At 36.4% G+C, this 16999-nt stretch overlaps 1 protein-coding gene across 16 annotated transcripts in view; it reads left to right on the top strand.

Annotated features, from left to right (window-relative positions):
• MDFIC (MyoD family inhibitor domain containing) overlaps positions 1–16999 on the top strand; it is a 54022-nt gene that overhangs the window by 23301 nt on the left and 13722 nt on the right. For 10 of the 16 annotated variants that reach the window (XM_026090754.1, XM_026090757.1, XM_026090756.1 and 7 more), the window contains 3 exons: positions 13179–13322; positions 13987–14097; positions 14571–14846. In XM_026090754.1, coding sequence (XP_025946539.1) covers positions 13179–13322; positions 13987–14097; positions 14571–14846 — 531 coding nt within the window. Of the gene's footprint in view, positions 1–11099; positions 11355–12358; positions 12427–13178; positions 13323–13986; positions 14098–14570; positions 14847–16080; positions 16250–16999 lie in introns of those variants that run through there. The other 6 variants (XM_026090771.1, XM_026090768.1, XM_026090769.1 and 3 more) reach the window with 5 other exon arrangements.

Genomic DNA, 16999 nt, shown 5'->3' with positions numbered 1-16999 from the left:
ACCAAACTTTATATTAAAACCTACACTCCTCAAATTCTATGCAGTACCTTGATTATAATATTTTTACTTTTAATCTGAAGCTATAAATATTATGACACTTTTAAAAAGAAAATTGTAAGATTTAGTAATGCTAATATTAATTACAGTAGAAATTTCAAGTAAGAGACTATTTCCTGATGCAGAGGTTGCTCAAGTTTAAGGGAGTTTTATTGATTTATTAGACTCAAGGTTGTATAATGTTTGCATAAAATGTTATAAAGTTTGCTTTTGACACAAGTCAAGTAGAGCAGACTGTTAGGCAAGCCTTTCAAATATGTGGCCTCTGAGTCAAAGTTGACCTTCACGGCAAGTTTTTGCCCCCGAAAGACAACACACGTCATTTGTCCATTCCACAGCTGAGCAGGGGCAAGGTTGCCTCCAAGCCTGGGTTGTTACAAAATAGAGTGTGCTCCTTCAGCAGGGAGACCACTGAGCCGCTTGGAGGGCATGTGCCTTTTCCTGTGTCTCTTCTTCATTAGGACAAACAGCTATTTTAATTGCATTCTATAAGTTGCAAGTTAAAATAAAATTCGTACTTCAGGAGAAAAACGATGAAAAACAATGGGAGAATACACTGACCAAATTTGGCATGAAAGCAGCGCTAAACCAGAAACCAGAGATGAATGAACATCTTGTAGATCTGTACAAGAAATACAGGAAATTAATGGACAATACTCCTTTTGCTTGAATTTCAAAATGATGGAAACTTGTAAGTCATGGTGAGAAGATTTGGGGATGTGGGATCAGCCTACCTGGAATTTTTTGCTTGAATGATCAAATTGAGTTTTTTGTAGAAGTCATATAACAAATACCCACGTGGTAAGGCAGAATATTGAGGTAAGTCTCGGTAATGCATGTGTAGTTTTCCTATATGCAATTTAATAATGTATACCAGCTCATTTAACAATTTAGCATTTCCTAGCTATTCCCTTTGTAACTATGATTTTCTTATGAAATACTTCTCTACCTAAATACTGTGTATCAATGTTTGTATTTTTAAAGCATGTAACAAAGACAAACTCAAGCTAAACCTGCTCAGTATCCTCTTTCCCATATTTAATTTTGTAAAGGAAAATGAGATAGAAATGACTGACCCATCCCTATTACAGTTACTGTCTCCAGCCCATTTTTATGTTCTGTTTACATAATTTTCTTTAGCTCCCCCCACCTCCTTTTTTTTTTTTTTTTTTTTGATTTGACAATTCTTTTCCCTGTTTCTCCATGTCTTTCTCTATTGCGATTACATAATTGTAAGCAATGACAGGAAGGTTGTGCTTAGAGGGTGACTGGAAATTCTTTTAAAGTGCTTCAGTATAAAAGCTTGTTCAGTATATTACCTGTTCAATATGTTGTTACCAACAACATTTAATCTGTTTTGTAAGTAGCAGTGAACCTTCCTATTAGAATGACTGATTTGACTATAGGGGAATTAATAGTAAATTAAAAATTATGAAAAGCTACTGTGCATTCAGTTAGAAAAACTTAAACATTGCAACGCATTACGAAAGCTTCTGAAGTCATGTGAGATTCAAATTTTCATAAAAGAAACAACAAAATAACTTGGTCTTAGTCTTTGTAGCTACTGACAAAAGATTAAAGACTCAAAATTGAGAATGCCAATACAAAAAAAAAAATTTAAAAATAAAATTGTTCATGCTTTTGAGTAATTTGGGTTGGCAGTACTGCACTGTGCAGAAACCAGGAATTTTGTCTGAATTAACATAGCACAAATTAAATATAAGGTGTGACGGGCGAGTGAAGAGTTAACAGGACTGAAGTTTGTCAATTGATATGCAGAAGAACTGATAGCACCAGAGCTGATGTGCGCAAAGCTGTTGAACAGAGGACTTAATAGGACTAAAGTGGACTAAAGTCGTCTACCAACCGATATGCGCAAGGACTGATACACGCAAGGCTGCGGAATGGAATGATTAACAAGACTGAAGAAGTCTGCCACCTGGAATCTGCATGGACCCCCAGGGAGGGAAGAAGCAATACGGAGGTGTTGTGGTCTTGCCTCGCTAGCAGGGTCCTCCCAAGCAGACAAACAGACAGTCCTGTGATTGTGAAACTCGCAAAAAGTCAGCAAAAGCAGTGTTTGCCCAGAGCCCCAGCCGTATAAAAAGAGGCTTGGGAGCTAGGAGAGTTTGAGCAGGGACGGGAACATGACCTGACCATCCTCTCCGGCTGGACCGTGAGTATCCCCCCCCCCCCCTCCCCTTTTCCTGGGACGCTGGGTTAAGGTAACTCCTCGAGGTTGAGAGTCCTCTCACTAGGAGAGCGAACAAGAAAGCTTTCAAGTAGGGATAAGCAGTCCTTCCAATTAATAACGCAGTAATCGACGGTTTCGGGTTATCCTTTCTAAATTAGTAACTGATGGTTTTGTGTTATCCTTTCTAAATTAGTAATCGCATTGTTTTAATGGATGTTACTAATCCAAGAACTTGTGTGAGGAAATAAACATCTTTTTTATTATTATTATATTACTGTCTCAGTCGTTGCTATTGAACCTTCATAGCATGACAGCATGACAGGTGGTATGGAGGTGTTTCCGTTGTGAGTTGTTAATTCCACCAGCCTAAGAAAATAGTATGGCACAATAAAGTGAAACTGGTTATGCTGAAGGAACAGTATAAAATAAGGATGTTGAAATTAATTCCAAATGGCAAACTATGGCAGCAGTGCAAATAAAATGGCAGATGGCATGAAGCTTTAGTAAAGTGGATAAGGAAGTATCAAAAACGGTTCAGTTCTTTTTTTGAGTTCTGTCCTTTTGGCAGTTAGGTGGTTTCCTAAGAGCTTTTCTGTTTGGGGCCAAGAAATGCGAGAAGGGAGGCTGAGATGTTCCCTAAGGACTAAGCAGCTGCACGGCACAAAGGGATGGTGGCAGCATGTTGGCTCGCTGATCAGTCGCCTGGTCGTGCTGCTGTTACTGGTGATGACATGAATGCTTTTGTTGGGCTAACGGCATTTATAACTGGTGAAGGAAGGTGGTTTGCATGTGATGTAGTCGCCGTCTTTGCTCTGAGACATGGGTTGTCTCTGCACTTTTAAACCTCTTGGGTAAGTGGGGACTGCTGCTTCAGCTGTGACTTTATAGAGTTCCTAAATTCGTAAAGGACAAAAGGTGAGCGTAACTGTAAACTTTAATGCTGTCACTTAAAATGTTGTTTCTTCCCTGTGAAATCTTTCAGCTTAGTTGCAAAACCTTATAAGCAAGAGTGGAGTGGAAGTTAGGCTCCATAAGCAAGAGTAAAGTGGAAAAACTGACACTTTTCAGTATTGTGAATAATGCTGATAAAACAAAGATTTCATTGCTATATCTGCACTCCATTTTAATAAAATAATTGTGGTTAGTGTACAGAAGAATCTCTTTTCCCCTCAGATAAGGGGAAATGTATAAATCTAAACAAAATACAGAACAGAAGGCTTTCAGAAAAAGGTCTTTGTTGCAGTAAGCACTCAAAACTAATTCAAAGGACAAACATCATCCGAATTTAAATGTTACTTAGAATTATTTTTAAACAAAAGGTGAACTAAATAAGCTTCATGGGCCAAACTATGTAGCTTTATGAGTTAAAAGAAGTATTCCTAATTTAGAATGAAATGAATCCATATGTAATTTTGAATGCTTTTAAACATGCTGAAATAATAGTCCATTTCTGTATGTTAGAGACAAGAGACAGTATTCTGCTGCTATTCAGTAAATTCTGCCGGATAAGGACTTGCAAGTGCTACTGGACTGATTGAAATAGTGTGAGCATAATAATTTCATATAGATTTATATCTTATTTCATGAACAGAGAGGAGAATCAGAATTTCAGCTCATTTGTGGGGAGGAAGAAAAGAGTTGTGTAGATAATTTCATCCTGTTAGGACAATTTACCTATTCCTTCAGATAGCTTAGTATTTTCCCCTTTGCATTAATGCATTTGTTTCTCTGAATTTTTTGTGTTTGTCACTGTTGATCACTGATGTGACACTGTAATTTTGTAGCAGCCAAAATTTGTAACTGTGTGGCTCAGATATCAGAGTTTTCATATGAATTGTTTGAGCAGCTTATGCTTTACTTCCTTTCAGGAAACAAAGTGCATCGTTTTTACAGGAAGTTTGGTCTTCACCAGACACAGTCAGCAATCTGACTTTTGCACTTTTTTAAGGGGTGTGTGCTTGACCAGCAGGCAAAAACTGATTTAATATACTTTTTTATATCAACTCCATACAATGGATATCGTGTATGAAAGCTTTGCCAGGATGATTGCCCAAGTGAGTCAGAAAGTGAACTTCCTACATCATTTTGGTAGAATATAGTAAATAAGTAAGTAAAAAACCATTTTCCTTTGTGCCAAGTATTTGTGGCAATGATCATTTGTTAAGCACATTCAGCTTTGAATTGAATGCACACAAATCTCTTAGTTAATAAATTTTTACTTTCTGAAGCATAACATTTCCCTTCCCTTTAGCATTTGAAACATTACTGTTTAGCTGTGTCAGTGTAAAACAGTCAAACTGACTGTGAGGGAAAAAAAGGGCAGTGAATGCTGATGCAGAGATGCAGTCTTTACTCCATGGCTGCTTGCAGTTTTGATATATAGTTTGGTATGTGAGGGAGAAGGCAAAGAAAATTCAAGCATTTCAGCGACTCTGATATGAGGACTTTTCTAGGTATATTCTCAAGAATCTGATTTGTACAGTTTACACACAAAAACATTTTGGGTGAGGTTGTGTCGTCTCTCTTTGAGGCACACCGGAATGATTGGTTCAAACTAGGGAGAAAGAGCTGTCATTTCTGGATCATCTCAATGCCAAACTAGTGCACTCTATTTTAATAAAAGCTAGTTTTGGTTGTGTTAGCTCTACCTAGGCTTTGTGTGTGATTCAAAATCCTTTAGCACCCTGAAATCCCTGGAGTGCTTTGTGACAGGGAAACTCTTCTCAGCCTGTCCTCAAGTATCTCAGCTGCGTGAGACAGGTGAAGGGGGTCCCATGTGGATCTCTGATGCAGTGCTTGCCCTGAGGGGATTCCTATAGCTGGAGGACATTAGTAGCATATCAGTGTGGTAGCAGAGAATAAACCTTTCAGTATGGTTAATGTTGTCCATGCAGATACATGTTGCTTCTCTCTCCTCACACCTTGGTTTTTCAGAGTTAGGAGATAGATGGATTCCTGCTTCACTGTCTACTGTGTTTGCACTTCTTTTTTCTTCCACTGACAGTCACTCTACTAACTATCTGGTCTGCAGGAAAGACAAACTGGATTATGAGGTGTTGTGCACCTCAAATCCTTCCCCTGCTTGGTGACACAGAATTTCCGTTTTCCATCATTCCACTATTGGTGAATGTGGCTAATTTTTGGCCTGGGCTCCTGCAGCCTCTCTGACCCCGAGCAGGAGGGTGAGCATTGTGTTAACTCTAGATCAGTGTGCTATGAAAAGTATGATCAGTTTATCTTCATTTTATTTCATTGCTTATTGACTACTGATTTATCATTTAATTCTTTCCTTAGATGTAAAATTATAGCAAACACTTAAGCTACAGTGAGATTTCACTTGTTTTAAATTTTGTTGTTGCTTCTTCCCTGCTCTCCTCTGCCCTCACAAACTAAATGGTTTAGCTCACTATATATTTTCTCCTTTTCCATCTCCTTCCCTTCCAGTGCTGTCTTCTTCTGGGTGGGTGCCATCTGCTGCTTTTTTTCATTCAATGTTTTTGCTCCACTGTTGCTTTAATAACAAAAAATCCCAAGTTTTAGTCTGTTCCTTGTGGTTACTACCCATTTGCTCCTCCTGTTGTTCCATTTTCCTTGCAGCTGTGCTTTACCTCTTTTTTCCTGTTGTTCTCTGGTACTTGGTATCAGTTGATGCCAAACTTCACATCAGCTCTAGCTTTCTAGAAAGAATAGCAGAGAGAAAAAAAATGCAGCAAAGGTGCCAGAAAAACTCAGATACCTATGTATATACAAATATTTCCCTACTGATCTTCTGTTTGTTTTTCTGCTATTTGTTGATCTCATACTTTCTTTGCTGCTGTCCTGTTTTTACTTCTATTTCTTTCTGCATTGTTAGTTTTGTTAATAATAGCATTGGGTAATACTTAGTATTATAGAGATGACAGAAGACAGAGAAATAAGAACAGTGGGTCAAATTTGTTCTTGCGGTTTAACACTTTTTGAAGTCCTCTGAAATTCTATCACTTATGAGAGTGCAGGAGTGGAAATCCAGGGGGCAGTGAATTTTAAGGAAATTGATCATTTCAGTCATTTGCCTTTTTGTTCTTTTTAAAACCAAGTAGGGTGAGTTTCTGTAATCTTGTCATCTGAAAACTCGGTGTATAGGATCAGTGGAGAATAAATGAGGCCTTTGAATGTCTTCTGGGTTAATGGACAGGCTGCAGAGCCAGGACTGCTGTTTGCCTGGCTTCGTGTCCTATGTTCTTTTCTTACAGAGAATGAAACAGTGTTTGTCTATTCGTTGTTTCCAGGTTGTTGGGGTTTTGGGAAAGGGAGAAGGAGACGCTGGAGCCAGAGGAACTGGCTGTGAGCTTGCACAGGTTATGAGTGTTAATGACATTGAGAGCACCATTCTGTTGGGTTGAGGATATCGCTTCTGTTTGCTACATCCTGTTGTGCTGCCTCTGAGGCAGTACCCAGCAAGGGGTATCCTGTTGTTTCTAGCTTCTCTTTGATGCTTATTATCTGATTTGGGAACAAATAACAGAATGGGAGAGGCAACAAAGCTGTGCTAAATATTTGATTTAATGTCTTAGTTTCACGGGATGCCAGTATGCCTTTATGCAGTGGTATAACCGTATGTTGTAATATGTACTAGTTGTGTAATTGCTGTAATTGTAGCACCAACAGCTTGGATTACTTTTTTGTGTCTAGTAGTTAATTAACCTTCCTTTTAAAATTAGAACTCCAGAAGCAAAGCATTCTGTTTCTTAGTGAAATGGGATCATATTGATTTTGCATCCCTTTGAATCCTTTATAGTTTTGGGGACAATTTTCACTTTTATTAAGTTATCAATTATTTGTGTTTCAGAAATAGATCACTATCAGCACTTCAAAAATTAAAAAACCTAATTCTCTCGCTCTTAATTTGTATATTACTTTGTCCTCATATCCAATTTCTACAAGCCTGTATGCATTATAAAGCAAGATTTAAGAAACAAAAAAGAATCAAGTAGGTCATTGTGCTTCTTAAATAGTAAATAACATTTGTGGCAAATATAGGAAGAAACAGATATGCATTTCACCTCAAATACTGTTTAAGAAAAACCTTCAAAAGCAATCGATTAATGTGTAAAATATACCAAATATGAACATTGAATGTTGGAATGGTGACCATAAATTAATCTAGCGCTGCATATCTCTATGCAATGTTTACCGCTGTTGTAAGTACTTGTAACACTGCCAAATATAAGAGCAAATACACTGCAGTTCTTTTCCAGTCCTCTAGCAGAATGTATGGAGAGAAAACTGGATAGATAAATTTATAAATGGAAAGCTTGCAGTATAATTTCCCGCTTTTATACACAGCTTTATATAGACATTCATTTCCAGGGAGTCTGAGTAGGGAGCCTGCTACCTACAATGTCCTGTTTCTGTGTATGGGGTCTCCTCTTGCATTTTTCACGACAAGCTACAGCTGTTTTCAAGAAGTGAAAAGCCTTGTTACAATAAGAACCATATTCAAGTTTATTTTGTTGTTGCTTAACATCCATTGTGAGATAGTTATATGTAAATCATCTTTATTTCTAACTTTGTGTTCTAGCAAGAATTTCCAAATCACCTGCAAAGTTTATCACAGATGCCAATATATGTATAGTTTCAGTCTCACAAAAAACATTGCTAATGATGGCAAGATGTAGAAGCAGAATTTTCTTGCCATCTAATGGTAATTAGAAGACAAAATGATATTTCAATTTTGAGATAGCTATTAGAAGTTAAGAAGCTAGAAGTAGTTAAAAGAAGTTAAGGCTTAATTCAGCAATGATTAAGAAATTGTTGTTGCTATCATTAAAAAAATTCAACAGGCATTTCTTCATTTTGGAAAAACACCTCAAGAAAGATGATTTGTAAATGGAGCAATTTACTTTACATTTTCAGTGGGAATGTGGGAATGCCTATCGACTTTGTAAAATTACGGCTACCAGTCCTTTTCACGCTTTCCTGTGCTTCTTTCTAGGTATGTCAGACATCTGTATACAATGTCTGCAACCCTTCAAACAATGCATAAGGTCCTGCAGTGCTTCCAGAGGAAGAAACTGCAGGTGTCTTTGCACGGATTTAGGAGTACTCTTGGCACCTTCTTGTGTACTTGTGTCACCTTCTCAACCCATAACACATGTGCACGTACATTTGCTATTCTAGTCACCCCTTCACAGTTGGAGACCTGATGGGATAAAACCTATTTCTCTTTTGTCCCTCCAGCCCCATTTCTGTTAAGCTTGGTGTTCCATGGATGTGTTTTCAGACAGATTTTAACATATAGTTCTCCGTGTGGATCTTGTAAAACTTGTACCAGCAATTTTACTACAGTGTTTTCATTACAAAGGACAACCTGTTTCATAATTATATATTGTATTCATTTTGAAGATGTTCTCATGTCTTAGAAGAAGCAATTCTAAAAAGGTAGTTGGTGCTGTTAGTTGGTACTTTGTTTTCCTTGTAAAGTCAGAATGGTATAAAAAATTCAGTGTAAAAAATTGATTTTGAAAGATAGATTGTACCTTGATGGTACCTTGTTATTTAGTTAATGTATGCTTTCTGTGATATGGAAGCTGCAGTATATGCTATTTATGTCCTAGAAAATATTCAAAAATAATTGCTGACAAAAGCCACTTCACAGGTTGACTCAGAGGTACATCTTGTAATCTGAATGTTAATATTCAGAATAGCTAAGCAGAGAAAACTATTGGTGTAGTGTGAAGATTCATGTAGAGACTAGTCAGGATTTTAGCTACAAAAGTGGGGAGGGAGAGATGTTGAGATATTTGAGTTGTCCCAGCTTCACTGAAATTTTATGCTTATAGGGCATACAGATGTATACAATTTGTAATATTTTTGAAAAGGTAAGATTTTTTGCTGCAGTCAGTTTGAAATGTTGCCTTTTAAATCTCAGGAATTATGTCTTTTCCAGAAGCAATTTGGAATCACCCTAATTTTACTCTAGAATGCAGACAGCTCCTGGTTTTACTCTACAATCCATAACTATCCTTCATGTGCTTTATTTTTCCCCTCAAGCTTAGGTTTGTGTTATGAAGAAGTACTGCTAAAAGACAGAGGCCTTATTCTTACCTACCTTGCATGTGGTCTCTTCAGTATAATGCATGCAGAATGAGTAGGAACAGCCACCACTGAGATAAAATGATTACCAGAGCTCCAGTTAGCATGTAGAGCTGGGCTTTCAGCATTAGTAAACCAAAGCAGGACCTGTCTATTTCCTAAAAAGAGTTTGTCTTCTTATTTTAGTTAAACACAGTTTGGGAGGTAGAGAAGTGTCAAAGGTATTTTAAACTGAAATGGTATTTTATATTTTCTCAATATTTGAAAATGCCAGAGATTATAATTTTTTACATTTTGAAGTTGTGTATTTTTATTCCTCCTTGGCCCACTTGCAAAAATGTTGCTTCTACGATATGTTCTGATATACTGTCATAAACTAAGAAAAATAATGCTCTGGGCTTATACTCGGATGACCGAGGCTATAATCTGCAAAATATTTTTTCCATTGATGGTGTTGGCCTGCATAGTAAACTCCATGGGCATTTGTATTAGCAGCCTTGGAAAAGCTTTTGAAATATGATTGAAATGTGAGGCTACTAATTAGCTATCTCATTTTTTTTTTTCTTCCTCCTGGTGTTTTCTTTTGATTCAGTTTGACTCCAAGGAGTCTGTATTCTCTGTGTGTGTTTGTTTTTATGTTTTGTCTAAAATCCCTAATGATATCTTAAACTGTCCTGTTTTTGTTGAAAGAGTTTGCCTCTGTTTACATACATTTTCCTGTTAAATGCATGCATCAGGATTTTTCTCATAAGAATAGTTTGTAGAGGTATAAACAAAGTATTATAAGTGTACATATATATGTGCATGTTTATTTTAGCTGTTACACATTTCACAGTGTAAATGAGAATGTGCATAGTTACTGCATCCAAAACCATCAAAATCATAGTAAGTGTTTAGTACTTGAATATTTATTCACCATCTAGTAACCTCACAATTAAATTATTTTGTAAAGTCGGTTAAGTAACAGCAGAAGTTATTGTATTAAGGCCCACTTTGCAAGGAAACCAATGACAAGGAAGCAGTGAAATACACTAATAGATTATATGCTATAGCAATATATTGCCTTTTTTATTGCTTTTCCACAGGCAGCAGATTCATGTATAGTTATTACTAGCTACATTATCTGCTAGTTTTCTATCAAAAAGATTCACTCTATTGAATCATTAATCCAATATTTATCATTCTTATTGAAAATCCACTAGTGTTAGCACTGTATAAAATATTGACTTAAATCTACTGGTTTTGCTAAAGATTAAAAACATATTAACCTAAAAAGAACAGTATTTCTTAGGACATTTGAAACTATTCATTGTGGATGTTTAAAATGACAATATTTCTATGTTGTGTGAGGAATGGTGTTTTTTTTTTTTTTTTTTTTTTTTTTTTTTAACATATAGTAAGTGTCCAATGCCATCCTAATTTGAAGATGCTGAATGGTCATACAACTCACATTTGAAATTTTGATGTGTATTGCATTAGTTACTGAATATTAAGAATAAAATTTTTGCTCATACATAGAGTGTAAAATGGGATCTTTTGTAGCAGCACACGGCCAGTTTAGAATGATATAACAGGCGCTGAATGTTCACATATCAAACAAAATGCCATCTTTCTGTAGAAAAGAGGTGTCAAAAAGTTTCTTTGTACCTTTAACGCATGTGATTATGTAGTACAAAATGCAGAGTTTGTAAAATTTCTTGAATATACAGGCAAAAAATGAATAATTCAAAACAACTCATAAGTTCTGCATTCTATTGTATCTTTTATAACGCAGGCAGAAGATAGCATTGTGTTCCCAGTAGAGCTGAATTTGCACAAGTTACACCTCTGAAAATGCCAGATGGTCTATGGTCTACTTTTGAGAGCTGTCACATATGTAAAGATTTGAAAAAAGAAAGACAGCTGAATGAGAGAAGTGGATCATTAAAGAGAGAGTGAGAGTCCCTGGGTATCACTGTGTTTTAAGAAGCATTGTGTCGTTCCCCATATTACACTTTTTTTAAGATATACACAACCTTTAAAAAATAAGGTAAAAATATTTCTGTTTTAAACTGAGCGGTTGTGGCTTAATCTTGGAACTGTCAATTGCTTTTGTTCTTTATGCTAGAATGCGGTCATATGGTTCCTAATTGGTTTCAAGTGTGTTTTAACCATAAGATTCAAGTCTCCCTAGTGCAAAATTATCAATAAAGTTAAAATAAATTTAAATTGAGATAACTAATACATTTGGGGTTTTATTCCATTTTGATTTGACCTGTGTATCACATGTGAATACTCTAAAGTCAGTCAGCTAAAAAGTTGTATGTTAATGCTAAAAGACTGAAGTAAGAGTACTTTGGGAACAGGATTAATAAGAAAAAGAAACCTTAGTAAAAATAATTATAAGAGTTAAAACAAATAACTTTGTTTAGATTCCCCAAGATTTAACCATTCACCTACAATTTGACAGAAACAAACATAATTTTGAAGATTGAAGATTGGATAATTTGTCAAGTTATTGTATTGTAATAAAGCACCAAACATATACAAACAATTGTAAGCTGCCACCACCAATTTAGCTGGCTTGAAAAAGGTCATATCTGTCAGTTCTAGAAACTGTGTGTCTAGACACACAGAATTTTTAGCATAGTGTATTACTTTTATTTATTGAGGAAGGTTAACCCCTCCTAAGTAATTCTAGGGTTTTGGTGGAACTGGAATGCTCCACACTTTGGAGTCTTAGGCAGCACAATGTGAGAAAAGCATCCTTATGTGGAGCATGAAAAACTTAAGAATACTGGATAAAGCAAATAAAGCCGGGGGAGTTATGGATATGAACACTGAATTTTAGGGAGTAAAATTTTTGATTCCTGATGTTGCTAATGATTTTATTTTTGACTTTAATTAATATTTTTGACTGACATTGACCATTTTTAAATGGAAGAATGCCTTTTGAATAGATAGAACAAAATCTGCTTTTGTACATTCATGGAAAGATGCCCTGTGCAAATAATTCCTGGTAGTATACTTTTATTGTGCCTGTTCCTGTTTCAGGTAGGAATAAACTCCCCCAAAACTTGTTTCATGGCTTTTATGGTAGTCTGCAAATGTTCCAGAGTCAGGTAAATACCTTTGCTTATGTTTCTATTAATATGTTTGGCAAGCACTAATGCAAGATTGAAAGGAGCTGCAGTTTCAGTATTGCCATCCAAAACTTTATGGGCAACAGTTAGATTATCAAGTATCAGGATAGTTTTGTGCTCCTGCTGTGTTGGCCTGGAAATTCATGAACAGGTAGTGGAATGGAATCATCTTCATCTTTCCTGAAAAATTGTTGAGACCATTATTACAAATATTTCACCCAGCCCTTTCTTAATGCACCAAGAAATTTTCACTTTTGTAAAGTAGGTACAATTAGGGTTACTCTGACCTAGACAAATATGTGGGCAGTCTAGGTGTCATCTTAAAATCCTAACTGCAGTGACTAAGAAAATCCAGTGGCAAGAAGAATGAAGAATTATATTTTTTCAGTATTTAAATTATCTGGGGCTATCTTAAATGGAAAATCTCTCTCTTGGTCTGTGAATGTGATCAGGACTTAGTTTAAGACTTATTTGAAGTTTAATCTGGACAAGATTATGATAGTTGGAGGAAGCAATCTGAGGATGGTATGTATCAGTGTCTTTGATAAAAGGAGTGTTGAGGGTTTGTTAGGCAAATTCGGAACTGAGGAGTCTTTTTAGAGTCCGTGTTGGTGTGGGTGTCGTGGTAGTCTTTGCCCAAATGTTTGGTCACCTGTACCTGTTTAGTGTAGCTGTTTCTTTTAAAGGAAATTAACTATAATTATCTATGCATTTGGTTATCTTGGTTCTAGGATATAATGTTGTGATCTACATAGGAAGCTATACTGTGAAATCGTCTGAAAACCGATGTGAATCATCTGAAAAGAGAATGAGCTGCAGTCCTGAGCACTGTTTCCCTTTCCTACAGATGCTGTCTAATCTCTCTTCAGCTCAGAGTTCAGTAAAATATAGGCTTTTTCCTTGACATTGTATATATAAATAGTTGAATATTGGACTGTGTGAAGACCTCTGTAAGTCCAAGCATGATACCATAGTATTTTGATTAGTGATCGGGCTGATACTTTTTGACTGTGAAATCTTGTTATATTACTATGTGTATAGTTTAATTAGTTTTAGATCTAAGACTGCATTTGTTTAAAACATGAATCCTAAATTGGAAACCAGTCTTTTTTCTGCAAAGCATTGCATAAAAAGCTGCATCTTTTCTTTTCTTTTGATATAGACTTTAGAAATTATATTTCCCATGTTGTTAAAAATACTCTCCTTTATGATATGGTAACACAACAAAGAATGATCAAGTTTCGTGCCATCTCATTAAAATGAATTTATAACAAGCACTCTTGGAGTCTTAACCAGACCACTGCAAATTCCTAGCTTGACAGTTTTTACAATTTTTCCTTGGACCATTTCAGTTTGTAGTCATTAAAAACCCTGGCTGGTCCATTATGGTCATTTTTCAAATTGTGCTTTTGAATTGAGAATTATGGTAGGGGATTGTGGGTTGCCATAGGTAACAGTTGAGTGGTGTTTGAATATATGTTCCGGCTGTTTATTGGATCACCTCCTCCTGAAGACTTTGACTGTTTTTTTTCTTCCCAGAAATCCATGATCCTTATGAGTTTAAGGTCAAAATGTTGTTAGCTACCTCAACGGTAATGTTCTTCTCTAACAGCTTGGTCTCTGCGGGCTGCATCCCCCCTCACGTTGCTGGTGAGGATACTTTCCGAAGCCTGCAGGCTGGCCTGCCTGCGGTTTCACTTCCCTTTCTGCAGCCTGCATCTTCTCTTCCTCCTGTTCTGTCACGTTTCCCCCATTCTTCATTTGTGTCCCAAGGTTATCTCAGTTTTACTTCTTTTTCTCCTATTCCTGAGTTTTCTTTCTTCAAGTTGCTTGCCTTGTGCTTTCGTCTAATTCACAGAGAATTATGAACTGTTTGGCGCCATGCCTAATGAGGATTTCAGGGCTCACATATACATGGGGCACTTTCTGAATATCTAATTACCATTATTTCTAATCCAGAAGTATTTTTTGTTTTCTCATTTTGATGGGGAGATGTTAACTTTTCAGTCTATTATCTGGTAACTGAATAAGAACAATGAACGCTACCTTCCCAGTCTAGCCTTAATGTGTTCAGTTATCAATTTACAATTTAAATTAACCCTTTCTTTTGCTTTCATTTTAAGCACAACCTCAACGTTTGCCTCAGCCGAATACTTCAACACTGGAAAGGGGTGAGGAAGAAACTGGCAAAATACGAAATGGTCACGTGGGTCTGAGCAATGGAAGTGGAATTCACAATGGGGTCAAGCATGCATCGGCAGACAACAGAAAACTTTCAGCTCCTGTTTCAGAAAAAATGCACAGAAAAATTCAGTCCACCTTGTCTGTCAACAGTGACAGCAGCAAGAAGAGTAAAATAAGCTCTGCATTTTCTCAAAAGCCAGGTACTTCACCTGAAGGTAAGCAGAAATTCTTATTAAAAAAACCCACAAACTGAATAAAGACTAGCCAAACCCCATTCTCACTAATAATTACACAATCAACTGAAAATAATTGAAGAGCATGACTCATGCTCCAGAAGCAAATAGAAATCATTATGATAAACACAAGTTACTTTCCCAAAGGAAAATATTAAGTATTTGAAGGAAATTGAAGCAGCGGGAGATTTCTTGTTTTCAAACATTTGGCCACCATAGTCTGATAATGTTTTAGTATCTCTAAGTTAGTATCCTTAACTATCAGAAACTCCTGTCAACACCATCATGGATATACTAGAAATAATGTTAAAGCACTGGTTCAAAAGATAGTAATTCCTTACTTAATTCCGCTAATGGCAGCTTCCATGAAGATAGTGTTTGCTTTTGAAAATGTTCTGTTAGCAGATACTCTGACTAGCCATGATATGACCACTAAATAATAAAATTTGGACTTGTGCTTTAATGATGAATGTGCCTTAAGTTATATTTAGGCTGTAAATAATTTGCTTGAAAAAGCTTCGTACTCCCTATACACAACTTAAATAAGCAAAAAGTAAATAATTTTCCCTACATTTTAGCTGTGTTTGTTTTCACTGCTTGCAGTTACTCTAATGGTCCCGGAGTTCCGGAGCCTGTCCTCAATCCACTGCCTTCCCATTAGCACTAATATACTTGAAGGCTTTGCTGCTGCCCATAACAACGAGGGTGCAGAAGCTCTGTATATTTTATTGGTTTGAGGCAGGCTTTCTTTCAGCATGTAGGTAAGATGGGTGGATGGGACTGGTTGAAAAGTTCTGGGGATGCTGGCAAAGACATTGGTTCTTAGAGAAAGGGGAGACCATACTGTTCAGGGAAATGGCGAAGATTCTCAGTCTAGATGGAAGCAGAAGGATCAGAAGGACTGTATAAAGCAGGCCTGAATCAAGCACGCAGATGTCAGTCACGTGACTTCCCTTGACTTGAACTACTTCAATCAAACCTATTGAGTGAATCTGTGTAATAATATCAGGAACAGCTTCACTCCTACTGTGCCGTGTTCTGGTCCTCCTTGCTGATATTTTCATATATACCTTCAACAACCTACTGTTATTTTTCTGTTGTGCTTTTAGTCCTCTAAAATTTCTTTCCAAATTCAGAATTTGTATTTTGCTATATCCCCTTATCTCTTTCTATTACGTGAAATCCACTTCACCCTCAACCCGGATATTTTTCTTAGTTCCTTTGTGCAGTATTGAAAAGCTATTAATCAAGAGAACTGGAGCGGTTTACATAACTGATATAAAGTGCAGGCCTCTGAATTCAAGAATTTCAGCCTCTGAAAAAGAAATTCTAGAGTTCTAAAGAGACAGTGCATGTCCTCTTCATGCCTCATTCAATTTTTTACGGTAAACCCTTCCTTTTTCTTCTAAAATTATATCAGAATAAGTTCAGTCAGTTTTTTTTATGACCTTGGCAATGATTATATCAAACAATTGAATAACTGAAGAAAAAGATACTAATATACCTTCAGATTTAGCTGTAAATTCTAATCTCAGATTTTAGTATCCAACACATGATTGTGAGTGTTAGTTGCATGAAACTGCAAATTGCATTTTTTTTATATACAGTCAGGTGTGGATATTTTTAAGATGTAACTGATTACAGTGTAGATAACTACATTATGTTTTCAAGCTACCTCATATACATACTTGCAAAGTACAGAAATACAGGGTGATCCTTACTATCGCATGTAGTCTCTTGACTCATCTAGTACCTAAGGTTAAGAGTATTCAACCTTATACAACTAATCTTTTAATATTCTCCTTTTGAATGTGGGAACTTAAATATGTGTTCTGAATAGCATGGCCCATGCTGCTAATGTCTGCTGCTTTAAGTTTTCTGTTACCAGTCTGAGTGAAGCACAAGTTTTATTCTGTGGTGATTAAAGTGTATCTAGGGTACAAAGGTTGCCTACAAAGGAATATTTGTTTAAAAAAAAGTTTTATTTTTGCAATTTTATTTTGCTTTACAGTTCTCTGGCAGACTTTTGTATTTGGGTTCGTACATCTGCATGTACTCATGAACAAACCTTGTGACAGCTTCTTCAGCTTGTCAGTAATTCGCTCTGTGGGGCTGCATTGGGGAACTGTAGGCTA

The sequence above is a fragment of the Apteryx rowi genome, unplaced genomic scaffold (assembly GCF_003343035.1).
Source record: "Apteryx rowi isolate R43461 unplaced genomic scaffold, aptRow1 scaffold_878, whole genome shotgun sequence".
NCBI lineage: Eukaryota > Metazoa > Chordata > Aves > Apterygiformes > Apterygidae > Apteryx > Apteryx rowi.
The sequence above is the reverse complement of the archived record's forward strand: the minus strand, read 5'-3'. Positions and strand labels throughout refer to the sequence as shown.